Source organism: Rattus norvegicus, chromosome 12 (genome assembly GCF_036323735.1).
Source record: "Rattus norvegicus strain BN/NHsdMcwi chromosome 12, GRCr8, whole genome shotgun sequence".
NCBI lineage: Eukaryota > Metazoa > Chordata > Mammalia > Rodentia > Muridae > Rattus > Rattus norvegicus.
In genome coordinates this window covers 13,725,598-13,752,618 of record NC_086030.1, presented here as the reverse complement: position 1 = coordinate 13,752,618, position 27,021 = coordinate 13,725,598, and the positions used below count along the sequence as shown (strand labels likewise).

The 27,021-nt window shown below is 48.4% G+C and overlaps 2 protein-coding genes across 10 annotated transcripts in view; one reads left to right on the top strand and one right to left on the bottom strand.

Annotated features, from left to right (window-relative positions):
* Wasf3 (WASP family member 3) overlaps positions 1-27,021 on the top strand; it is a 99,007-nt gene that overhangs the window by 22,030 nt on the left and 49,956 nt on the right. For 5 of the 9 annotated variants that reach the window (XR_010056418.1, XR_010056416.1, XM_063271653.1 and 2 more), the window contains 1 exon segment: positions 18,798-18,885. The exons of 3 other annotated variants lie outside the window; for them this stretch is intronic. The gene's annotated coding sequence lies outside the window, so the exon portion shown is untranslated. 9 annotated transcript variants of the gene reach the window in all.
* Positions 6,491-11,052, bottom strand: LOC120095889 (60S ribosomal protein L29-like). Its single transcript, XM_063271849.1, has one exon. It carries the CDS (start codon positions 7,236-7,238, stop codon positions 6,696-6,698), a length of 543 nt encoding a protein of 180 aa, XP_063127919.1. The 5' UTR covers positions 7,239-11,052; the 3' UTR covers positions 6,491-6,695.

Below are 27,021 nucleotides of genomic sequence, written 5' to 3'. Positions count from 1 at the left end.
CAAGCAGTGAGTCCCCTACTGTGGAGGAGAGATTTGGCTTGCTCTGGCATCCACAATAGATGCATGTGTGAGATGTCTTGCTCTTTGGGCTGTTGTAGAACAGTAAGAATAAAAAGGATCACCTCAATGATTCGTTAGACTGGCTTTGTCAGTGTCTGCTCAGTCACGTGTGGCCTTTTCCTTGCGTATGTCTGACGAGCCACTGTAGGATCTGCAGAGCTGAGGCCTGGCTGTGCTCTTGTAAGGCACTTCTCCAGGTTCTTATAACATAGAATGAAATGCCAGATATGCTTCCAGTTTTATTTATAAGCAGCTAGTTAGCGAGTAACTACTGTCTGCCACAGACCGCTTTGGGCACTGGAGACACGTGACCGAGCAAACTATTAACAAGTTCCTGCCCCATCCGGCCCTGCTCAGCAGTCAGAGCGGAAGTCTCAAGGGAGAACCGGGCAGAAGAGGTGGGCAGGCTAAGTGTGCAGGCCCTGCAGAGCGGAAGCTCACAGGTGGCAGTGGAAGGAGAGGGACGTTCTCCTGAGACAGTAAGGAGGCCTGGGGTGGCAGTTTTCATTGGAGTGGGGTTAGAGCAGGTGATGTTTAAGCAGTGCTGTGAAGAAGTGGGATGGGGGCCTGGGAAGAAAATTCCAAGGAAGACTGCATCGAAATCCAAGTCCTCACTCAGGGGGTTGCAGCCTGTGGGTGGGAAGATCTGTGGAAGGCTGAGGTAGAATGAACACAGACGGATGGATGGACAGAGGGATGGACACACACACCAGAGAATGGAGAGGGAAGGAGTGGGTTGGGTGGTTCCCATCAGTCACGGGAGAGTGCTTTCTTCTGACACAGTTGCTAAGACTTTTGTGTGGGATGGAGATCAGCCTGTTGGGGGCAAAAGAAAAAAACCCAGAAAACCAGGTGGGGTGCTCAGGCTGGGCCAGAAGCAGCAGGGTGAGACAGAGAAGCTTTGTCAGGGTGACTGAGGATCTGAGGTGCATGGAAATATCACTGTGAAATGCACTGTTATGCATGCGGTATGCTAATAAACAATTCTAGTCATAAAGAGAATTATATAAAATGTAAATCTCAAAGCTCACAAAATATATAAGTATTGTACAATATTTGTAGATCTGGTATAATTTGCCTTAATTTTTTGACCTTGTATATCTAGTTACATCTGAGGTTATTAACAGGGAAACATGTCAGTTGTAATGATTGAAGTAAGTTAAGGCCCTGACGTTCACCAATGGCAGAATATAACAATTTATGCTCTGTTAAGTGGGAAATGGAAGGCGCTCCCGCCTTCCATCACTGTGCTATTTTCTTCTCATCTTGCACTCCCCCCCTTCGGTGAGCTCCTCTCCTGCGGGGCTCATCTAGACCTTTGATTGCAGCCAAGTCTGTTGATTTGCAGCTTTGGTTCAGCTCAGGCTCTGCATTTTGTAGGACATTGCCCTGCTCTCACTCTCACTCACTCTCTCCAAAGTGCGACTCCTAGTTTTCCATCAAAGCGTATTTCCTACCTCTGTAACCCTACTGAGGTAGACAGCTACAAAATCTTTTGAGCGTCCAAGTGGAGTTGTGAGTGACTGTCACTCGTCTGTCTTCCCTTTTATCCTTGACTAGCTTGTAGATGCAGTTTATTATGGTTTGCATCTGAACGGTCCCCCACACTCATGTGTGTTCGGACATTTCATCCCCAGCAGGCAGCACTGTTTGGGGAGGTTATGGAAGCTTTGGTTGATGGGTGTGGCTGGTGGACTTGGGTCTGCAGGGTGGGCCTTTGAAGGTTACAACCTTGCCCTGCTTCCCACCCCACCCTGTGCTTCTGGGTCTGAGACCTTGGTCTTGGCAGGAGGCTTGACATGCCCACCTGCAGGGATGGAGCCCTCCGCAGCCAGCCCAGTATGGCAGCTCGCCCTACCATGGCTGCGTTTGCAATGTCGCTTTGGCTCCATCTGTGACCGCGGCTCACCTAGACTGTTGCGTTATTGCTGTCTGGTTTTGGTGGATATCACCCACACTGCCAAGCTGCCTCCCTACACCTACCCCTCACTCTCCTCAAACCCTCCCAGTTGCTTGGAGAGTGACATTTTGAACCTTTGACCCCGAAGAGGCCCTGAGCTCTGTCTGTCCACCCTTTCTGTCATCCCCTAGGGTGTTGCTCTCTCCCTCCTGGGTGTCCGGAGCCCTTGTGTGTCCCTCGCCTGTCTTCTTTACGGTCATGGTTCTGCACTTGATCATCGCCATTCACTAGTGACTACATTCACCTCAGATTCCATGCCATGCAGACGTTCTCCCCGAAGACGACCGCCTTTCTGTACTACCGCCCTGAGTCCTCTGAGCCCTTTGGTGATGGTTGTGCAGAGCGTGGGCCAGACCCCATGACTGACTGTCCCCGTCTTTGATTCCACTACCATGGAAGCTGTGAGGAGCTGTCCAGCAGTGTCCATTGTACTGGTGATAGCTCAGGGGAACTCGCGGAGCTCAGAGATCTTGACTTGCCTCTATTTGCCTTCCGGTCCAGTGTTTTTCATTTGTTTTCTGAGTCTGCTCAGTTTTGATTGACCAGAAAATGTCTTATTTTTAAAAAAAAAGCAACAACACTTTTATTTTACAATAATCATATTTTCACAGAAAATTGCCCCCCACATACACATTACACTATCCCATCTAGTTCTTGCCAAGGTTCTCCAGTGATGACATCCTTCATATTACTACAACATATTACCTGCAGAGCCATCTCTCCAGTCATAAATAATGTTTTGTTTTTAGCTTTCCCTTTAACATGAAACAAAACACCCTTCAGGTCTATTGAGGTGGCTATACACATTTTGTGTGTGTGTGTGTGTGTGTGTGTGTGTGTGTGTGTGTGTGTACATGTATACATATAAACCTTTTTGTATTAGTAGTAAACCTGAAACAAACCTTCAAATAAGGTTTTCATGTGATTACAAATTTCCCTTGGGAATGGTCGCCAAGTCGAGCAGTGAGCAGGTATTTGGTTTTGCGTGACCCGACCGCATTATGTCCTAGAGTCTGTGCTGTTTCCACTCACACCAGAAGAGTGAGCGAGCCATTGTTTTCGGATTCTCAGCAGCACGCATTGCTGTCAGTGTTTTATTGCAAATGCTCCATTGTGTGTGTAATGTTAATCTCATTTTGGTTTTTGCATTTTCTTACAGCTAGCTTTGGTCACTGTCGTTAAAGCTGTTCACTTGCTGTCCACAAATATCTTCTTTAGTGACATGTGGTTTTTTTTATGTTTTGTTAGTTTTACAATTGCTTTGTTCTCACCTAGTACTTTTTTTTTTTTGAGGTTTGTTTGTTTTTATTTTAAATGTATGGTGTTTTGCCTGCATGTTTATGTGTGCACCATGTGCATGCAGTACACACAGTGGTCAGAAGAGGGTGCTGGATCCTGTGGAACTGGAGTTAAGACAGTTGTAAGTTGCCAAGTGGATGCTGGGAATTGAGCCTCTTAGCCTCAGAGCCATCTCTCCAGCCCATATCTTTCACTTAGTTTTGAGAGTTCTTTATGTAAATTTGTTTGAAGTCTAAGCACTTCAAACATCTGTCTGTTGCCACCTCCTGCACAGCTTGGCTCTAGAAACCTGACTGGGGGAACAGGGAATGAAGAAAGTACAGACACACAGACACACATCCAGAAAAGCTGGGCTCCCGTGGGCTGTGCTAACTCAGATGGAGGAGCACCAGCCCCACAGTGCAACACCCTGGAACCTCAGTGCCACTGGGAGGAGTTAGCCTGAGGCCAGGGGAGGCCTCCGTAGTGGAATCTCAGGTTGCAGCTATCTGGGAGGAAGAAGCTGTGGTTGCTGGTTTTACATGCATGGCTAACATCTATACGGAAACCAGAGGGAGACTTTGCCAGTGCCCATGGATCTGAGAACATCCACAGGGGTGTGAGGGAAAATCTCCCAGCTGTCCTCCACATCTCCTGCGGCCCTCCTGTGTGTACTCGGGAAGAGCTGGCAGGGGGATGCCCACTTGTTCACTGTTGGTCCTGCTCCTCACGCCCTCTCACTCGTGGTTTATAAAGCTAAGCAGTTACCTGGTCTCTTCTGGTCCCCCTCGGTAGCAGGCTGCCGTGCTGAGCACAGCTGTGGATGTCAGCTTCTCCAGGGAGGCTTGTTGGCACTTTGCATTTCCTTCCTTTAGGTTCCTTTGTGTCCTGGGCACACCATGTCTGTATAATGGGCATTACTGTCACCCACACGGTGTGACTTGATCCTTGGGCACACTTCTAGAGGCGTCACCTGTGAATGAAACGGGCAGTTTGCATGTGCGATTTGGCCCTGGAAGCTTTGCGGTCAGATTCAGTAGGCATCTCTGGGGGTATTTGTTCTTTAGTCTGCTCTCCTCTCTGGGCTGTGTAGATGGGGTGGAGGATGTAGAGAAGACATAGCAGCTTCACGGGCTCGAAAGGCTCGCCTGGATCACTGCACGGTCTTTAGGCATTTGCTTTTGGTAGTGGAGTGGCGGCTTTCTGTTTGCAGAGATGTCATTAGAGTGAGACAACTTCATCCTAAATGAAAGACTAACGGCTGAAAGCCTGCTTTCTAGAAGCACATGCTCCAGGTTTGGCTCTGACTTCCGTTCACACCATGCATAGAAATAAAAGAGGACCTGGCAGGGGACATCTTGTACTTTGGTCCATTGCCACAGGTCCTTTGTTGTTTGGATTGGTGCTAACTTCAGGGATGGAGAAAGGGGGTGTGCCACCTGCACCCGAGTGTGGGGTGCTAGTACCTCCCCTCCACCCACCTGCACACAAGTGTGGGATGCTGGCACCCCCTCTCCACCCACCTGCACACAAGTGTGGGGGGCTGGCACCTCCCCTCCACCTACCTGCACACGAGTGTGGGGGGCTAGCACCCCCTCTCCACCCACCTGCACACAAGTGTGGGGGGCTAGCACCCCCTCTCCACCCACCAGCACACAAGTGTGGGATGCTAACACCTCCCCTCCACCCACCTGCACACAAGTGTGGGGGGCTGGCACCTCCCCTCCACCCACCTGCACACGAGTGTGGGGGGCTAACACCCCCCTCCACCCACCTGCACATAAGTGTGGGGGGCTAGCACCCCCCTCCACCCACCTGCACACAAGTGTGGGGGGCTGGCACCTCCCCTCCACTCAGAGCCCCCGGGTGAGGCAGCTGAGGCAGTTGAGCTTTTCTACTTCCCTGTCCGTCTGCTGACAGCTCCACACTGTCAGCAGAGGAGAGATAGCTGCCATTCTCGAAATGTCCCAGCCACTCCCTGTGTTCTTTGCCTGTGATAGCCCATCCTGTCTATCTCACACTCTGAGACGAGGTATGGTGGGCCATGTTTTTCATGAGGGGTGCCTGAGGATCTGACAGTAATGTCTTCCCCAATGTCTAGAGCTTTGGGTGGTTGACGCATGTGTGGAGTTCAGATCTCTGCAGACCGCCCCGCCCCATTCCCTCACCTTTACCATGCAATGTAGGCTTGGCATTCCCTGGCAGAATCATATTGGATGCTGTAATGGAGTAAGTACTTGTAGCTAATTGGTCAGAGATGGGATTGAATGTCAATTGAGCGTGTAGGTGAGTCGTTGTGCGGTGATCTCTCGCATTGGCGTGATGGAACTCTCCACACCAAAGCAGTGTAAGGCTTCTGTCGGTGTACAGATCTAAGGAATGCAGTCTGTCATGGTGGGAAGTCATGGCGGCAGGAGCTGGTCACAGTGCACCCACACTCGGGAAGCAGAAGCAGTGGGTACTGGGGCTCAGCTCACTCTCCTTTCACTCTGTCTGGGGCCCCAGCCTGTGGGACAGGGCCACCCACATTCAGGATGGATGTTTACACGGCAGTTAACCTAATCTAGAACTTCCCTCACAGACATGCCCGGATGTCCAGGTGACCTGCGAGTGCTAACCATTACCTGCCCATCTCCACGTCAGTTTGACAGTATCGAGCTTCACTGTTAAACCACAGTCTCCTTCTTACACACCCTCCAGTCCCGTGGGCCTGTGGCCACCTCCTAATCATAATGCAAAACGCATGTAATCCAAAGTCCCTGCGATCTTTAGCAGTGCTGTTCAAAACCTAAGTGCAGAGTGTCTCAGAGGCTAAGGTGGTCCCTTGCCTGTGAGTCCCCAGTGGAGGGAAAACAGCTGAACACATCTAACATGCAGTGGTGTAAAGTGAACATCTCCATTTCCAGAGAGAAGACTGGCGTGATCACAGCAGGTAAGACAGCAGCTCTGGAAGCGGTGTGCGTGGCATCTGGGTTCTAGGATGGAATCACGGGGCTCCCACGGGCTTAGGTAACTGCCTGTAGCACGCGTGGTCCTATCTCTCAGGCTAGTTCCCCTTCAGCTCTTCAGCTTTCCTCGTGAGATGTCCGTGGCTCTAACATCTCTGAGATCCTGAGATCCCCACTACAACCTACACTGAATTCGCCTTCATAGCTTTATGTGTAGCCTCTCAGAGCCTCCTTACAGCAACTCGGACCCTGCCGCATACTGCCTAGCCTCGGTGTCTCTGTGGATCCTTGGCACAAGACTTCATGCCTCCTGCCTTGCTCTTGCATATATTTTTTTTCTTGTCTCAAGTTTATTTGTAAAAACAGCATAAGACTTTGGTCATCTGCAAATAGTGTGTAGGTGGGTGTGTCACAGCAGTCGTCTGTCTTCACACTGGCAGGCGCCTTTTCTATGGAGCTTTCACAGGGGCCTGGGCACCCTTGGGAGCCTGGGCTGGAGCTGAAGCCTGGGCCTCAGCTGGAGCTTTGGCCTCTGCCTTGGTTTGAACCTTGGGCTTTGGTTGGCAGAGCCTCTGACCCTTGGCCGCATAGCTTCGAATCTTCCCAAGCTTGGGGTGAGCGATGAAAGCCAGACAGCTGAGTTTGCGGCTGGAGCCCTTTGGCATCTTGGGCTTGATGGCCTGAGGCTTCCCGAGGGCCTTGATGGCCTCTGCACGTGCACTCGCTGCCTTGGCATTGTTGGCCTGCATCTTCTTCAGGCCTTTCTTGTTGCGCTTCTTGGCAAAGTGCATGTTCCTCAGGAACTTGGGGTCGACCCCCTTGAGAGATTCGTATCTTTGTGACCGGGTTTTCTTGATGCCATTTCTGTGCCATTTGCGGGACCGGTTGTGTGTGGTGTGGTTCTTGGACTTGGCCATGTCTGCACGGTAAGCCTCAGCTCCCGCCCTCTTGCATATTTTATGCCTGCAAAAATAGTACCATATGATGGGCATTGCCAAGGGATGCTAATTTGGGATGGACTCCAGTTCCCTTGGACCACAGTTACAACAATTTCTACACCTGACCCTGGAGAAACAGTTCCCTAGGTGATTGTTTTCAAGCAGGGAGCTCCTTGGGTGGCCCCGTGTTTTCGGATGAATTTGCATATTCAGTAGGTGGTACCTCCAGTGGGTGAGGTCCTGTGCAGAAAGCCAGTGCAGAAGGCCTGTGGTTCCTCTTTAATGACTTAGCTCTCTCTCTCGTTAGTAATCGCAGCTGCCTTCCAACTTGCTCAGGCTCCTTCTCCTGGACACGCTGCACATCTTCATTACGTTTCTGGCTCACTGTAGACCTGGGTGATGGCAGTGAGCAGTAACTGACACAGCCCAAATGCCATCCCGTGTTAAAACAAATTAGTCCATTACCTTTGAGTTCAGCGTCCGTCGAGACGTCGATGCTGAATGTAACATTCCAGAGTGTAACAGGAGCGTCCTAGGGGAGCTCCCGGTCGAGTCTTGCTCTCTTCCACACCTCATGAACCAGACCCTCACCGTCCACACTTATTTCAGCCTTCAGGTTGCCAGTGTTCCCACCAGAATGGCCCAGGAACCTCTGTTTATAATATCCAAAGTTCCAGACTCTTCCACATCCCTCTAGCAAACCAGTTCCTAAGGCTCGGGCACCACAGCTAAGACACCAGAGCAGGCACCAGTTTTCTGTGCTAGTTACTTTCCTGTTGCTATGGCCACAGCCTCTGGTGAACGTAGCCCCCTTAGCTCTGACCGCTTTATATGGTTCAGACCAGAGGCTTGGAGAGTGGGTGGGGCTGTGTGTAAAGCAGCCCATCTCATTTGAATAGCTTCTGCTCGGTAGACGTTCATAGATGTATTTGTTATGATAGCCATGATTATACTTCCCCCTAGGGAATTTACACACGGAACCTTTGTATCAGACTTAGTGTTACAACTAGCTGTGATACAGAGTCTGGTTCTAGAATAGTAAAAATTGTCATGGTAATTATGGAAAAATGAATCGCCCCGTCATGTTCCCCAGGCTTCTCTGCTTTCATTTAATACCAGTGTAGGTTTCAGAAGTATTTCAGCTCGTTTATTTATGTAATAATTCTCATGATTTTCCTTGGTCAAAACTTAAGAGTCCACACATCTAGTGACAATAAACGGTAATCCCATGACCAGGCTGAGCCTTAGTTTCAGTGTTGGGGGGTGGGGGGGATGTTGGACATATTTTAGGTCAGGGCATCTGTCCCGTTTGGAAGCAGGAGCTTGGAGCAGAGGTCAGCATCTTAAGAAGGTGATGGTAGATAGCTATTGGGGCTGCTGTTACATTTGTCTTCCTCCCCAGGCAGCTGTGGCAATGCAGAGTTCCGGCTAGCAGCAATTAAAACAACGACAACAACAACAACAGCAACAACAACAACAACAACCAGCCCCCCTCTCTCTCTGGCCAATAACAGAGGCTCAGCAGCTCCTCATAGAGGCTGAAGGAGGGAAGGTCAGACAGTGGGCTTGGGGCTCATAATTCAAGATGAGGATTTTGGCACCTATGGGGTATTGAGGAGTCGTTTAGCCGCGTGCGTTTCGTTAGTGTGCACTTCGAAGGTGTAAGGCAGTTTGTGTTGAGTGTCCCACAGGTTCAGAGATCTTTGCAGTTATTGGGAGGGGTGGTCCTTCTGGGTGAGGTGGTCCTGAGGAAGAGAATGGGACTCAGAGCCAGGCCGACTGACTTTGTGGCTGGGCACGCTTCCGTGCCCCCTTGATGTAGGGTTCTATCTACCACTAAGCTATATACTCCCAGTCCTTGAGGCATGGCTTTTTAGTTTGGATTTTTCTCTCTTTAGCTCAGGCTCTTGTTCGTTTAATATATAAAAGCAATTTGCGGGCGTGGAGAAATGGCTCAGTGGCTAAGAGCGGCAAGCGTGCTTCTAGAAGGTCAGCGTTTGCGTCTCAGCACTCACATCTGGAGGCGCACAGTGACCTAACTCCCCTCTAGGGGGTCCACTGCCCACTTCTGGTCTCCACAGGTCATACACATATGGACAGAAGTTTATATAGGTGCACACACTTATACACATTAAAAGAGTAAAAAAAATGACTTACCTTGCTGGTCTCAATGTTGTGGATTAAATAAGATGATTTATGTGAAGGCCTTTCGTCAGTGGTCCTCTGGATTCAGATGTGAGCTGTTATTAATAAAGATGAGTTTGCAGTGGGGAGCCCAGTGGGGAGCGGCTTTCTTTTAATTCATTCATTGTTTGTTAACGAGTTGTACTCTTGCCATCAGAAACCCTAATGAAGGTCGTGATTAGAAGTAGAGGGAGTGTGCCAGTAAACTCGTGTCATTGTTCTTTGCTTTGAGACATGTCTCACCATGTAGTCCTGGCTACCCTAGAACTCACAGAGATCCCCCTGCCTCTGCCTCCCATGTGTTGGGATTAAAGGAGTGCGCTCTAGCAGGGCTGGCTAGGAGACCATTTTTAAGTAAGATTTAATGCAGAGATTTCAGTAATAGCTACATAATTGGTTTTAAACATTAATGCTTTTGTGTACCTGAAGTGTTTCACATTTTGACTAATGAAAAGGAGACGCCCTGGAAGGCCACACTGAAGAAGGCTGGGCAGGGCGAGCGGGCGAGCGAGATGGCGTGATGTGCCTCACTCTGCATTCTGTAGCCGGCTATTTTTAGCATCTCTTTGACTCACTGATGAATTCTCATTTGAAGATTCAAGGGAGAGAAAAATACAAACCAGTTTAGACGAGGATGCTTTCTACTTGGCCGAGATCTGTTTCAGGCTTTCCTGTGAACGGGGCACTTCCTGTGGTCACTGGTTTGCCATCTTTGAAGGAGCAAGGGCACTCGGAAGGGCGCCAGAAGATCAGCCAAGGACACGCCACTCCACTTGTGCCAACTCTGGAGTTGGGGGTTGCTTATGAGCAAGCTGTATTGCATCTGTGCTGCTGGACAGAGGAGTCCGTCAGGCTTCCGTGGCCCCACTGTGCCTCTCCCGTCCTCAGGACCACCCTCTGGACCCCATCTGTCTCCTGCCCCCATCTGCCTGCTGCTCTCATCGTCAGTCTTGGGCTGCCTCTGAGTATGGCTCAAGAAATCTCTTACAGAAGCCAGCTGGTACCGGTCCACACTGCTGCTATTCAGGGTGCCATTCAGCAGCCTTGCCACGTGCTTCTTGTCTTCGACCTCTCCTCGAGTAGGAAGCCTTATTTTATCCTGAACGAATTATTCTTATTTTTATCTCTCAATGCTCATTCCCGAGAGGCCCATTAACTGTTTGGTGGCCTGGAAACAACTCCCCTGCCTCACACTCTCAGCCTAAGCCCCCAGCACTCTCAAAAGTCACAGATTCAGTTCAAGGTCATCGAGTCCCGGGGTGTGTCTGCTCTCTCCTACTCAAATAGATCAGAAATTAGCTTCTCCCCACCCCCACCTTGGGCCTTTGAGAAATGTCTTATTTCTCACTTGTTTGTCAAATGATTGGATGTTGTGTATGTACTAAGTCTTCCGGAGACAAGCAAAGGGACAAGGGTGGGAAGGAAGAAAGAGTGGGAGTGAGGATGGAAATTCTGAGAACTTTAGTGCCATGCCTGTCCACCAGGGAGATTAGCATAACAAGGAAACACTAGCCTGGCCTGTGTGGTTGAGCCTTACCACCCCAGACTGCTTTCCTTTGAAAACCAAGTATAGGGTTGGGGATTTAGCTCAGTGGTAGAGCGCTTGCCTAGGAAGCCCAAGGCCCTGGGTTCGGTCCCCATCTCTGAAAAAAAAAGAACCAAAAAAAAAAGAATCATTTTAAAAAAAGAAAACCAAGTATATTTTGCTGTGAAGCTCTGACTTCTTCAACCTCTCTGGTGAGCCAGTTGTTTTGGTATGCTAATGAAGAGCTCAGCACATTGAATACCAGACCTATGCTGGAACTTTCCAGAAGCATCTCAAGTCTTAGTTATTTTGTGCGTATTTGCATGGCTTTTGTTTTACGCTAACTGATGGAAGCTGCTATGGGTGGCCCCCGGCTTAGGGTGGATGGGCCCAGCTCTGCAGTCTTCAGTCTGGTGGAGTGGTGGCAGGGCAGGCCGTGGCAGTGTTTGGTGCCCAGTTGTGTGCCAGGGCTGGTTCTTCCTGTCATTTCATCATTTAATGATCCTCCCAGTCTCATCCTTGTCTCTTGAGAGACTTAGGTCTGAACGAACTGCCGAGGTCTCCTAGTGAGTGAGCGGAGAAGCCCATGTGAGCTCGAAGCTGGCTCAAGTGCCCACTGCACAGTGTCCTTTTATACAGTGGGCACAGAGAAAGGAGACGTGTGTTACCAGGGTGTCAGAGCAGGGCTGTTCATTAAGTGTCACTGCTGGCTGCTCACTGGTAAGAAAGGGGTGGGAAATGTTAGTCTCAGCCTAGACTTGGGGAGGTGTGAGCTGATGAGCAATACCTAAAGGCCCCCTTGGAAGAGCAGTTGACATTCTGCATGGGAGGCGTCAGACGCTGTGCCTAAAACCTGGACATCACTGTTCAGAGTGCTGTGGGCTTGGGGAGTAGGGGACCCCATTTGTGCTAACTGTGTCAAGGAAGTGGATACTTACTGAGGGGACAGGCTGGGGCTGTAGCCCAGAAGGGTGTGTACCTTCCCTGGGGACCTTGTTTGCTGGGTGTGGCTTTAGGGCAGGCATCTCTCCTAGGCTAGAGAGCCTGGCCAGCTCTAGGCTTGTGCTAGGCCTAGATTGCGGAGACGTGCCAGCTAGAACAGGAAGTACTTATTTGATGTTTCAAGGACGAAGGCTCCCCCCCACCCCCACCCCTGTACCAAGAAGCCTTATTCCTGACAGCAGTGTTCAGTGCCTGGGGTTACAAATCCCGACTCTGCCTCCTAGTGTTCCTGTAGAAGTGGACAGGAGTTGGAGGAGGGGAGCCTTCACTGAGTAGGAGGTTTGTCTCTGGAGATTCTTAGCACCCGGCAGTGCTGAGGCCAAGTGTGAGTGACCCTAGAGACACGTCCGCTCTGTTCCAGGAGCAAGCTGCATCTGCAGCTTGGTAGCAAGGTGTCTAGATGATGTGGGGCCTCTACGGAGAGCGCATTCGCTCTGTGCTCTGCATTCCGAAGGGCAGATCCTCAGTGTGCCTTCCTGTAGCTGCTGCCAGGTTTCTACCGGCAGTCTGCATGCATCCCTCCAACACCCAATTTCCCAGCTTGTGAGGCAGAGTCTTTCTAACACATAGTGAGGGCTAGAGCCAAGGGGCAGAATTCAACTACACGTACTTTCAAGATGGTTTCTATTTGTGATTCTGTAACCAGGCAACGACTTGAATAAAGACAAAGTAAATGTTCTCATATGCTGATGAGCCTGCATTCACAGGCAGAAATATGGAATGAAGAAGGCATCTGTCCTTTTAGTCACTGTCATCTGTGGTACCTACCACACCAGCCCAGCGAACTGGACCGCTTCTGATTGGTTGCTTAGTGTTTCTTCTGATTCGCTCTTTTCTTCCTTTGAAAATTGGGCCATTGCAGGGTTCAGTTTGATGGAGCGGCACCTAGCGTAAATGACAGCATTCTTGTTAGGTGTGACCTACAGAGGCCTACTGCAGTCCCATCCAGAACAGTAGCCTGCCAGTCTTCCTGTCAGTATCTTTGACCAGGCACCATTAGCTTGCTCAAACTTAGGTTCCAGCCCTGAGGTTTTGCAAAGACACACTAAGTTGGGAATTGATTTTCCTTTCTTCATATCGTACTGGACTCATAGCCATTCCCATTTCAAGTTTCCAAGGGATCCTACATCCTCTACTAATCTCCAAGGGCACCAGGCACAATTGTGGTATACACACATACATGGAGGCACAGCTCTCATATACATAAAATAAAATACCTCTAAAAAGGATTTTTGGAAGTGCTGATCCTAGCTGACGATGTGATGTGCACTGTATGGATGCCACTGGGTTTTATTCTGACTTACGGACTGTAAGGGCCTTTGCTATTGCTCAACGGTGTCTCCCCCACTGTTTCCTAACAGCTCTGTTATATGTTGGGACCACGATAAACATGTGGGCCTGCTGTAAAAGATACAGGTATGTAATGCAGTGGGAGCTGAATCCCCGAGACCACAGGGAAAACACAAAGGCCGCTACTGGTGCCAGACTGTTGCCTACGCTTCATCATCTGACTCCCTCCTCGCCTTCCCTGTCCTTGCATTTCTCCCCCTCTCTCCCATCTCTCCTTCTGTCCTTCCTTTCTCTTTATGTTCTGAGCTATATCCCCAATCCCCTAAAATGTCATGTTTCATGTTTTATGAATTGTGCTTTCCCGACACTATTGTGGCCGCGCATCTCAGGACTGAGCAGAGTGTTGCCAGCAGAATTCCATTTGTGAGTGGTTGAGATGCTGATGGCCTGATGCCGTAGGTGGAGATGGGGTCTCGTGAAGGGCGAGGAACAAGGGATGAGTCGGGGCAAGCATCGCACCTGCAGGGGCCACATGTGAGCTCTGCAGCTTCTGATACCTGTGAAGCGAGAACTGGGAGGCTTAAGAGCCATGGGAAGGACTGAAATAGTAAACAGGTTTAATGCAATCAGATTAGGGGGGTACGGGCAGATTAACAGGGAGCAGTTTAGATGCGGTCTGTTTTCACAGGAAGCCTTTCGTAACCCAGAACTCCTTGTTTCATATTGACTGTAAATGTCATGAATAAGTGAGGTTAACAGGTTGATTCTCAGGAAATGCTTTTATTATCATTGACTTTGTAAGACACCTGTAGAAAAGACTTCCCGAGCCTGGTGCAGTCGACTTCCACGCAGGGTGCTGAGAAATGCTAACGGAAGGTAATCTGTACAGCTGCTGACACAAGTGGCCTAGAATGCGTTTGAGTTACCTGAGCTCACGCTCGTCATCATAAGAAACGACTGGCTCTCTGCTCTCTTCTCAGTTTTAGAAATAGATTTGAAAGCAATAACAACAACAAAACTAGGTGGTTATTCATCCATAGGTGTGACTCTCTACGGATTCATGATGCACTCTAAGCGACTTTTATTTGGTAGCAACATTTTAGTAACTACCTAGAAACCGCTTGAGAGCGTTTTGATGCTGCCATGTTGGGGATCTTAATCAGAACCCAAATGATCAAGGCTAAATACATCCCTGATGGGTTTTAGAAAGGGGCGTGGCTCCAAAAGGCCCACCCCTTTGCTTATTGATTGGTTTGTTCTGGGAGTCAGCTGTTGAGGTTTGGTCCTTTGCTGTGGATTGTGATGTTAAGTATGGCCCCCAAGGCCTGTTTGCTTCAGGGACAGAGAATCTACACATACACCCAGTGGTGCTATGCGACCTGGCTCCTTAACCTAAAAACTAGTGGTCGAATCTTAAAGATGCAGGCAGCCTGTAGCTGGCAGAGGAGAGTGGGTTGGGTTTTGGTGCCTGGGCTTGGGGTCTGAGGAGAGACCAAGAGGAAAGAAGAAGGTGAGAGAAATCACCATGGGGTGAGTGGGTCGTGAAAACATGGCCATGAGGGCCAGCCACTTGGAGTTAAGAGTGGACCAGACGGAGCATGGCAAGTTATAATTTGTGGTTATTGATAGGATAAACAATCTGCCCAGCTCCGGGGCATTGAAGGATTATTATAAATATAAAAGTTGTCTGTCTTTTATCTGGGAATTGAATGATTAAAGGCAGGGTAGTAACCCCTGACTGAGATTAAATAATTACTACAATAGACAGTGCACACTTGAGTGTCTGCGTGCTACTCTTCAGAGTATTTCCTTCTTACATACTTGTAACAGGATCTTCAATTCACCTATCTGAGCCAGAATCCATAGGATGGTACTGCTCGACACAGTGGCCAGTCCATTTATAGCGTTGCTTACACTAATTAAAATTAAATAAAACACCAAGTCTCCTCATCACACCAGCTGGATTTTTGCCACACAGGCTAGCACTCTGGGAAGCTGGAGGTCATCCAGTTGAGCATTGCTCTCTGGAGCTTTTCCCTCAGGACAAGGAGCTCCGGTGAACAGGCTGCCTGCCTGAGGGTGTTCCCCTGGCTCCACGGGAGGCTTCTCAGCCTTTTCTTCCACTTCTGACCATGACCTGCATCTCTCAGTTTTATTCCATTTAAACGGCTTCCTCTTCTGGCTTATGACTGTATCACCAGTCATCTGAATTACGACCCAAAGTCAGAGTCTAAATCCGTACATAACCCATCCACCACGTCCCTTCAGAGGGGGCGTAAACCCTGCTGTGTGCTGGTTTACGCCCCCTCCATAAAGTCCTGGTTATCTCTGGTGCAACGCTTTGGTGAGCAGGATGGGGCTTCGGTCATTGCAAAGCGCTGTTTGACTGTAGCTGTATGTATTGAGAAGACCGAGAAGCGCAGTAGAAAGGTGAGTAAAAGCCAGCAGTGCAGTTAGTTATCCCTCAAGAGCAGAGATAATTGGGGTAGCCAGGAGCTAGAACTGAGGTGATTGTTCCTGACTGAGATATGTGATGGGCAGCTGGGTTTAACCTCAGCGAGCAGAGCTGGGACCGTGGTGCTCTCTGTAAACTTGTGCCCCTGAGCTGGCAACATTTTAGCTCTTTAAAAATTCCCTTTTCCTCATTTTATGTGTATGACTGTGTTGCCTGCATGTATGTATGCATATCATGTGTGTGCTTAGTTCCCATGGAAGCCAGAAGAGGGCGTCTGCTCTCCAGGAAGTGGAGTTACAGATGATTCTGAGCACCACGTGGGGCCTGGGACTCAAAGCCAGGTTCTCCGGAAGAGCGACCAGTGTTCATAACCACTGGGTCACCTCTTCCACCCCTCTTGGTAGCTGTACCATGTTCCAAATGTAATGGTCTAGACCGCTCACACAATGGAGTTAATTCTCGAAGACCTTTCTGGTTCCTGACCTGTATTACAGATATTAGTAGCTTTTCAGGGAAGAAAACTGTGATTGTTTGTATCTGAAGAGAGGTCTAGTTAGTGACAACGGTCTCTGGTGTTTGTTTGTCTTGTGGGATCCTGGACAAATTGCCTGCTGACTCTCCAGTTCTTCACTGCAGTGGAGAGTCTCCTGGCTTCAAAGACCCATGTGCAATGTTGGTTCTAGAGTTGGGCCCAACTGCAGCATTTACCAGACGTTACCTAACAGGAAAAGTAGTGATTCCGTAGATTCCTAGGCATAACTGACACTGGCATATACTGGACACTTTCCCTGCCCCAGGCACAGTCAGTTAAATGTAGTCCTCTCAGTGGAGCCTATCTGTTGACTTAGCCATGTTTCTGCTGCTGTGGTGAAATGCCATGGCTATAACTGGTAGGAGAAGGAGTGTTGGAGTATTTCCTTTCATTGGGTTCTTATACCTCTACCTCTCTTCCAACCCTTATCACACCCTGACCCTTTCAAACTCCCAACAGTAGGGAGGAGAGAAAGAAGGTTAGACCAGAAAGGCGTGTAGATCCCCAGCCAGCAAAATTGACCACTTCTTGCTGATTAGGGGCATTGGGTTCCTTGGGGCAAATCCAGTCTTCATTGTTAGGTTATCTTCAATTTTTTTTCTTGTCAAACCATAGTAGTAACCAGGAGCATTAGGAGGGAAGCAGCAGTCACCGTGGGCACCTTCCGCCCCCTCCTCCTCCTCTTCTTCCTCCTCCTCCTCATCCCCCCTCCTCTTCTTCCTCCTTCTCCTCCTCTTCTTCCTCTTCCTCCTCCTCCCCCTCCTTCCCCTCCTCCTCTTCCTCCTCCTCCTCCTCTTCCTCCTCCTCCTCCTCCTCTTCCTCCTCTTCCTCCTCCTCCTCCTCCTCTTCCTCCTCTTCCTCTTCCTCCTCCTCCTCCTCCTCCTCCTCCTCCTCCTCCTCCTCCTCCTCCTCCTCCTCCTCCTCCTCCTCCTCCTCTTCTTCTTCTTCTTCTTCTTCTTCTTCTTCTTCTTCTTCTTCTTCTTCTTCTTCTTTCTACTCTTCCTTATTCAAAGCACCTCTTGTCCCTCAAAGGGCTCTGGCATTTATTCCCTCTCCAGAGTCCCCAAAATTAAACTCTGCAGCTGGCAAAAACCACTCCCTTCCTAGAGCACGAGACAATCATAGTTAGTGGCTGTGGACAGACTTGCAGCAGCCCCATATCCCACACCTGGGAGTAAACAAAAACGTGTTCACTTAACTTTTTTTTTAAAAGAAACCAAAATTATCACTACAAAAATTTCTTTGGTCCTTTTCCAGAGGCCCTTCTGGTGGAGAAGGCATGGCATGGTGCAGGTGCAGGAAGCCGAGAGATCAGATCTCAACCTTACATGGGAAGCAAGGAGAGAAAATAGGACAAGGGGAGAGGTCATGAACCTTCAAAGCCCCCAATGTGAAGTGCTTCCTACAGCAAAGTTCCACTTCCTTAAAGTACCTCCCCAAACAGTGCCACCAACTGGGGACCAAGTGGCATTGCTCATTTAGACCTCTTAAAACAATCAAGTCCGACTGGCTGGACTAGTGCATATGAAACGAAGCCTGGATAATCCAAACCCAAGGATAGTTTTCTGCATTTGTAAGTTAACATACACAGATTACTTAGAAAAAAAGGGTATCTGTTTTTAAAGGCTTATTTTGTATTTAGTAGTTCTATATATGCGTGTGTGGGTATGTGTCCCCTGGGTGCTGGTACCTGTGGAGGTCAGAAGAGGCCATCAGCCCCTGCAGCTAGAGTTGGAGATGGTTGTGAACTAGCTGCCTGTCTGGCTGATGGGAACTGAGCTCAGGCCTCTGCCGGAGCAGTCAGCAGGCATTCCTGACCCCTGAGTCATCCCCTGGATTTCTTTTACTCTTCACCATCAGTAGCAAGCTATGGAGCTGACTTTTGGCGGCTGTTTTCACTGCATTGACTCTCAGTGTTGCTTGAACTGGTATAGCTCAGGCGTGTTCAGATGATTGTGTGGAAGACTTGATGCTGCATTTCTTTGTTTCAGAACCTGCACAGGTACCCCTGGGCGGGGAATGCCTTTCTCAGGTTTACCCTCTGCCACTGCTGACCAATCGGTTTGGCAAAGCACTTGCGTCTTCTAAACTGCTTTGTTCTCTGTGTCTCGAACTTCCTGATTTTGCAACAAAGTTTCCTGTGTGTTTCTCATCTTTTGTGAGATTCTTCTGTGAGCAGTCATTCCTCCCCAGTTTTATGTGTTTGGTCTAATGGAATAGCTTGTCTTTATCGCCATTTTTCTCACTTTCAAAAATGTCTATGACATGATTAACAAGATTCTAATAAATGCAAACATTGTTGGGGAAAATGAACACGAATGATCAATGTTATTGGATTGATTCTGCAGCCATGTCTTACTGTTCAACGAACAAATCAAACTGCGCAGTTGAAGGTGCGTAGAGTACAACTGAGTGTCTCTCTGTCGTCCAGCTGAATAACTATGACTCCTTGACGTTACTGGGCTGTATAAGGCTGTAAGTGCTGTGTTAGCTCTTTCCCTAAACTAACTAAAAAAGGGAATAGTTCTGGGATCAGGGCTCACTAAAATTTGCATTTCAGGCTTAGGTGAAGGCTTGAGAGCATTTCAGCTACTGTTACTTAATTACTTCTTTCTTTTCCTTTAGTTCTGGTCCCACTTGCTGTTCCTGCAGACATCTGAGCCGCGGCAGCGATGCTGCTGAGACCCTGCCAGCCCTCGAGTCAACCTACTTGGTAGGAGCGCCTTCTCGCCTCAAGGGTCCTCCAGTGCAGCAACAGAATAATCTAGAAATGTAATTGAAAATAGAATAGAAAATAGAAAATGTAATTGAAAATAGAAATTAGAAAAGATACTAATGTCTTTGAGTATTTACTGTCAGTGTATTTTATATATTGATAATAAGTAAAGGTCTTTGAGTTTAACCAGTGTTTCAGGATGTTAAAAGAGAGGAGCTGTGAGTGGATATATTCGTTTTATAATTGTGAGAAGCACAGAAACTGACTGGCTTTCAGTTTATGTTTATTAAACAGTTCTATTCTTTTCCCCCATCAGATTTTTTTTTTTTTTTGGTCTTTTTTTCGGAGCTGGGGACTGAACCCAGGGCCTTGTGCTTCCTAGGCAAGCGCTCTACCACTGAGCTAAATCCCCAGCCCCCCCCATCAGATTTTTTAAGTAAGATTTTATTCCATGAGTATGGGTGTTGACCTGCACGTGCATGTGTGTACTATGAGCATGCAGTCCCTCAGAGGTCAGGAGAGGGGGTCAGATCCCCCTGCAAATGGTCGTCAGCTGTCATGTGGGTGCTGGGAATTGAACTCAGATCCTCTTCAAGAGCAGCCAATGTTCTTAACTGCAGAGCCATCTCTTTAGTACTGCCCCCACGCCCATGATCGAACTGTATGGTTCTCAAGCATGACTTTGTATATGACAGCATTGTGTCCCGGTGTCAGAAGGTTGGGCGTGCTGTGGGACTTTTCTTCCAATTCTTCTGTGGCTCCTCCTTGTCAGGCAGTCCCAGCTCACAGTCTATCCGGTATCTAAATGTAATGAAAGATCTTCTGCTGCCTGCAGAACTCACAGTGATGGAAGGGGACATTCTGGCTGTGCACCGGCAGTCAGACCCGGCAGCCTCCTGGTAACAACTATCCCGTGCGCTTGATTTCCTTAATGCAGAAGGGAAATACGTGGTGCTAAGCGCCGTGTACTTGGGAAGCCCAGGAGCTGGACGGTGCTTAGAGATTACTATGGTCTGCAATACTAACAGAACAGGCAGCACAGTGTCCTGACTTCCTGTATCATTTATCTAGGATGCTTCTAGTAATGCTCATTGTTCCATCCAGTGATTGGATTAGTAATTGACAAAGTCTCAGAAAACGGGAATGTAAGAAACACTTCCAAAACCGGGAACCCAGAGTCCTTTCAGAACTCATTAAAGATGTCCGCAGAAGCCCTACAGCTAATACTGGAACCGTTAGTAACGAACGAGTCAGTGTTAGGAACGGGGCAGAGGAGGGCACTGTGGGCTGAGATCCTGTGAGCACAAGGCAGCAGAAATGGGAGTCAATACCCAGGGAAGGAAGACGAAAGAAGTGAAATTAACTTTAGAATCTCTAAAGTAGGAGAAAGAACGAGAATCAAGAATGAATGAATATATATATATATATATGCACATAAATGAATATATATGCAACCCAGTTTTTAATGTAGTCTGCAGAAAGAGTTGTATAGAAAAAAAGACAAAATGGCTGGGTGTTAATATGGCACAGTGGTTTCTAAAGTCCTTGGCAATGTCTGTCCTTTTTCCCCACAGATAGACTTGCCCCCGTCTATAGCTAAAAAATGCTTCGAGGCGACAGGCTGCTGCCATTTCTGATCGTGAACAGTCACAGAAGTCACAGTCTGTGACTTCCCAGCTCTCTAGAGTTCTGAAACAAGCAGGGCCTAACAGCTCAGGGAGGGGGCGGCCGCGTGTCCCCAGGTGTGTGTGTGTGTGTGTGTGTGTGTGTGTGTGTGTGTGTGTGTGTGTGATTGTGCCCCTCCCTTCCCTGCTAACATCTGTGACTGATGAGTTGAACACTTCCTGCTAAAGGTGGACCATAGTAATTAATTTGTAACAAGAGGACTGGAGATGGGAATGCATGCTGAATGCCAGTAGACATTGCTGTGTGTGTGTGTGTGTGTGTGTGTGTGTGTGTGTGTGTGTGTGTGTGTGTACTTGTATAGCATGTATATATTTAATCATGTAGTATATCGCTATCAGTCACACATTATGTCCATTGATTTCTGCTTATTGATTTCAGAATGTTTACTCATTTTCATGATGGCTCTCAATATGGAGTCGTGGAAATCTGAGTTTCAGTCCCAACTGTTTAGAATAATCATGTGGCCTGTCCAGTGTCTGTGCATGATTTGCTAGAATTATTCCTAAGCCATTTGAACTAAGACGACTTTCTAGCCTCAGTAAGATGTTTAGTCGGTTTAAAAAGCATGTGGCAGTGTGTCTTTCCATATGAATGCTCTTATGGTGGGGTGGAATAGTACAGGAGTTCATACGTAATCCTGAATGCAGAATAGACAAGTTTAAATGTCACCAGTCAGCCGCTGTTTCTTTGCTTAAATTGGGCTGAAGTCATGAAAACGCAGCCTGCCTTGTTTAGTGTTCCAGCCTTGAGCTTCACCTGTCAGTGGCTCTCAGCTCTCAGCCTTAGAGTCTGAGCTCCTGGTGGCTGTCAGCAGCGAGTGCTGACAGCTGCTCTTGGCTGCCCTCTCAACAACGCTCTGTCTGCTTGGCATTTTCAAAGCCAGGAGCTGCTGGTGTTGCCAGCTCTCGGTGAAAGGGACTCAGCCCACCCAATCCCTGATGTAGACCTGAGCAGATGATAAAGCCATCAGAACATGGCTATCCTGGGGTTTACACAAGCTGCCGTGCTTGGAAGAGAGGTCCGAAACTGGCCCCCTGAGGATGAATGGATGCTGCTTATGTAGACTTAAAGGGTGGGCTCATGTGCAGTCTGTGGCTCGCTGACTATAGACGTCCTGTATTACCATGCCAGCCTGCACACATGTATTGTGCTTACCTGTCGTGGCTGTCATAGGTGGGGGACAGCTGGACACAGACCATACTTAGGAGATCTGAAGTGGCTATAGCGTAGATGCAGACCATGGAGTGCTGAATCTCTGTGTCCAGGGACACTTACAGAGGGGCCACTGCAGGAAGGGCTCAAGGGAAAGTGTCGGGAATGGTGCTGGGCAGCTTTTTGTCAACCTGACATAAGCTGGAGTCATTTTGGAAGAGGGAACCTCAGTTGAGAGAGTCCCCCATCGCACTAGCCCACGGCAAGCCTGTGAGCCTTTTTTCTTGATTGATGATTGATGTAGACCTAGCTCACAGCGGATGATGCTGGCCCTGGGCAGGTCATCCTGTGTTGTATAAAAAAGCCAGCTGAGCAAGTCAAAAGGAGCACCCTAGTGGTTGCCATAACAACTTGAGAAGTGATGGTGTCAGAATGATACTCCAGATCGATCCTCAGCGCCTGCGGAAGCAGTGGCGGGTGTTATTGTGGCAACTGAGGTGAGGAGTCCAGAGCCAGGGCTCCCAGCAGCCAGGCCTGATCTAGGCGGCTTTGTGCTCCTGGTGACCATCTGGACCTCTTTAGGATGACGGTAGGGCTTGTACCAGGAAGCCCCTTCATCTATGGCTGCAGGGGGCGGGAGGAGGCTTGACTGTCCGTTCTTGGCCTCCTAAGACCATATCTGACTGGTGTCTGCTGTTCCGATTCTGACAGATGGGACTATCTTCTGCTCCCTGCTTTAGACACCGTGTGTTTCTTGGCGAGGCCTCCTTCCTTCTTCTGTTACAGCTTTTGAGCCATGCCTGCTGACAGCACAGCCCTTGGCGTGTTTCTAGTGGCTAATTCTTCGTTTACTCTGGTAGCCTCTAATCTATTTCTCTTTAGCTGGAGTTGTTTGTTTTCTGCAGCTCGGCAGTGTTGTTCATATATTTTTTTTTTTATTTCTATGACTTAGAACCTGAGGGCCAAATGTATTCCTTTACTGATTATAAAAGTTTTGAAATAATTTCTATAAATGTTATCATTTAAAAACATATACACCTCTCTACATGTACACCTAGTTATGCATATCTTATTTTAGTTGAGACACATACGCATGCTCACACACTTGAAAGGAGGATTGCACATTGTAGAAGGAGAGAATCCTGATTCTGTGAGAAACTGCACGACCCACACCGCCTTTGACTGAACCTGCTTAGCAATTCAATGTGCACTCTGGTCTCCACACTCTGTTTTTTGAAAGATACAGATAGTATTTGTATTACAAGGAGCCATACGGCATCCTGGCCCACAGAGACCTAGGATTACTCCCCTGGCCTGTGCAAGCTTCGGTTGTGGCCTGAATATCTGCATGTGTACAGTGGTCAGCCAGAAGCTGATCATATATGTGGGGTGAACAACTAGGCTGAGACAGGAATCTCAGGCTCGTGCATGCTGCCAGCCGCAAGGGAGTGTGAGGAGGTGACGGTCCAGACAGCTCATCTATCAGTAGTTTAAAATCTCCAAGAGAAATGGAGCAGCAGAAATATAAACCAATATATCTCTTTCATATGCTGGAGTTGACCATTCATAGCAAGTGAGACTTGAGTTGAGAGGGATTTTCAAGGAGAGAGGGGTGGAGAGGAAATGGAATCACATGGACTCAAGGATCTGGATTCTTGAGCCGACAGGCCACCCCTCAGACAGCAGAGGCAGCCCTTGAGCACAGTGCCATGCTTTGCTCTGTATGGTTTTGTTGTCTCTCTGCCTCCTCAGATCGCATTTCTCTGAAGTGTAGCAGAGATGTGCTGGGGCAGCGCAGCTGCAGAGGACCATGGGACTAATGCAGGATGCAGGAAGCCAAGCCCTCCTTTGAGTGTGGGAAGGCAGAGATCCAGTGACGCTGTCTCCTGGGAGCACTTGCCTCCACCCAGGCTGCGGGAACGCCCTGGCAGGTAGAGCCCTTCCCGGCCCTGGGGAATGAAAAGTCCGCCCTTAGGTCCACCTAAGTCCACTAAGGGCGTGGGCTCCACTGGATCAATGCTGTGTGGCCACTCATTTCCGAAGGGAATTACATGTTTATGTCACTAGAAAGCCAACATCTGCAGCACGGATAAGCCCAGTTCAGTGTGTAGAATGCAGTCTGCGTCACCCAGTTCAGCTCTGCACACTGCACTCTTAATTGCCCGGCATGCAGCAGTCAGACTCAAGGTCACGGCACGTGAGGATAGAAAAGACAGACTCCGTGGCCCTGCCAGGTTTTACAAATGGATGGAGCCTTTAGGACTCTTATGTAAAGCATCACACTGTCTATAAATAAGGACGTCTGTCTTCTTCCGGTCCTGTTTTTAACCCTTCGTTTTCCTCTCTTGCTTGCCGGCCGTAGCAGAGGCGTTAAGTGCCGTTAGACAAGAGTGGAGAGTGGACGCCCTGTCTTCTTCCTGATCGTGTGGGAAAGCTCTGACGGTGTCTCCATTTGGTCCAATGCTGGCCACAGGTTTCAGGTGTGGCCTATTTTCTTGAGCTATAGGCTCTGTATTCTTTGTTTCTTCGATGGTTTTTTAATCAGGAAGAAACTGTTGCCACAAAAACAAGTTTCACCTCACGCGTGAGAAGAGGTAGTTTATTCTAGGGGAAAGAGGAGTGAGCATGGCCTAGGAACACAGGTTACCTCAGATCACATGTTCCAACATGGCAATTGTAACAGAACGAAGACAGTCGTCAATCAAAGCACTTTTCAAATACAGCGTGGGGACCGGTAGGTTACGGTAGGGGACAATAGGTTACGGCAGAGCTGGGACACCTCAGCTGTGACTTCAGATGTTTGTTGTCTGCATTCTTAGTCTGGTTGATGAAAACTAGGGTTTTCTTAAGTTAATATGTTCTAAAAGGTTTCATCCCTTAGTTCCGGAATGGGAGAACCGACACAGAAGTGGTCAAGGAATGGCTGTTTCAGGAGCTGAAAGTATAGTGTGCCCACAAGAAAAACTGTACTTAGGTCTGGTCCCGCCATACTCCAACCTCTCTGCCATCGCAGAGGCTGATTGGTCAGTTAGCCCTGCAGAGAGTTCAGAGGGCAGTGTGGTTCCCTTGAGAGATGTCGGCTCACAGTTCTCCCTTCCCCCCACTGGCCAGGCATCACATTTGGACATGAGGGGACTGCATAGAAGTCATTAAGACTTATGAATGATCACTAGGAAAGGTTCATTCTCAGGATCTGATGGAGATGGGGCTGGATGCTAGGCAGGACAGCAGTCTTTAGGAGACAGCAGTGGTTGGTAAAGCCATTAGGAAAAAACCTGCAAGTTTTTGGGTCATATCAAAATCTACAAGCCACTGTGACCCAAATTTGATTTTTTTTTTATTGTCTGTATTTGTCATGACATGTAACAGATCACAGGAGTAATAGAAAACTAAAATAATCAAGGCCACCAGAGGGGCTAACAAAGCACTTGGGGAAAACAGATCATTTAAACTATAAAAATTTACAGTTTTGATAATGTCTGATTCACAGCCTGTTTTCCATGACAGTTATTTATAGCCTGTAAACTTATTTTATTGTTTGAATATTTGAAAAGAAATGTACCGTCTTTCAGTTTTAGTTGGCCTTTGGCCAGCTTGATCCTACGGCTACACTCATGTGGGACAGCCAGCGTTAATTCCCAGAAAAGATAACTTGATTAAAAGGTAATATTGCCAAGATTAATATTACTTTACCATCTAGAAATAGACCAAACAAAATGATAAATATAAACATTTTAAAGTCTAATTTTAAGAGGATTTCAGAAACATAAGTGGGTAGGTATTTGGGGTACTCTGTTGCTAATGTCACTGAAGATAAGAAGCATCCAGCATTTTTGAGTCCATGCGATGCGTTCTGGGGTGAAGTTGACGTGTGTTTGAGACAGCAGGCGGAAAGCTTGTCTGCTGAGGTTTTGTAGTGGGAGGAAACTGGCAGCACCAGGGTTGAACCCTTCTCTTGTCTCAGCGGGTAGTTTTTGATGTGGTTTCCCACTCCTTCCCTCATCCTCGGTTGATGAAATCATCTGGTTTTCTCATATTTAAGTCTCACACTTCCTCTCTCATAGAGAGGATCAGATGGGGCTTTGTGCAGGAATCCACTGGGCTGGAGGTGCTGTGTCATTCAGACTGACACTTTATCAACTTCTATTCAGTGCCTCTTGCATCGTGGATCATTGCCGTGTGTGTGTGTGTGTGTGTGTGTGTGTGTGTGTGTGAGTGTGTGTGTGTGTGTTGTACATGTGTGTGTGTATGTATGTGAGTCTGTGTGTGCATGTCTATGTGTGTGTGTCTCAGTATGTGTTAATTTGCAGAAGTTTGGGCTGGAGAGATGCCTCAGTGGTTAAGAGCACTGACTGCTCTTCCAAAGTTCTGAGTCCAATTCCCAGCAACCACATGGTGGCTCACAACCATCTGTAATGGGATCTGATGCCCTCTTCTGGTGTGTCTGAAGACAGCTACAGTGTACTCATACATAATAAATAAATACATCTTTAAAAAGATTTGCAGAAGTTTGTATGCCTTTATCATGACCTCCTTAAGATACTGAGGTATTTGCTTGTCTGGTTAACTGTACCTACTTCCAACTCTGACTATTTCTCTCTGCATAGGAAGTTGACAAGCTGGGCACTGCCCTTAGTGGCTGCTGTTGACTTTTCCTGTGTTCCTTCATGGTTCCCATGGCAGCTGAGATCAGTGCACCGAGAAGGTGACCACTCACACCAGGCTGGGACTTCCTGTCCTTCAGCTGGCTGTGTTGCATCTGCAGCTGCTCCGGAGACTGGGAGGTCTGCCCTCTCTGCTCCTGAGCTTCCCTTGTGCTCTCAGGGTCTACTCAGGTGTGATCACAGGTTTTTCCTGCCATCCCTAGCTCATGCATGGCTACCGACTCAAATTTATAACTCAGCTGACAGCACTCTGCTGATTCTGGGACTCCTAGGTGTTGTGTGGTCTCCATCAAGACCTGGGGACAGGGCAAATGCAAAGCTTTGTCCCAAAGGCCTTCTCCAAAGTGATGGCAGAGTCCCTGGGCGTGTACTTGGTCCAGCTAGGGCTCTACCTTTCTCCCATGCACACTTCCAGGTCCTCTGGGATCTGCTGGGCCATACAGACTAAGCAGACGAACTACACATGCTACAGCCTGTGCAAACCAGGGAGCTGTGATTTCAGCCCATCGTGAGGGACACAGTTTGTGCCAGCCTGCCCCAAGCCCAACCTAACGGGTACTGACTGACTGTCCCTCCTTGTGTTGGGGGCTGAAAAATGCAAGTTTGCCTTTTATTTAGGAGGGGCTATCCC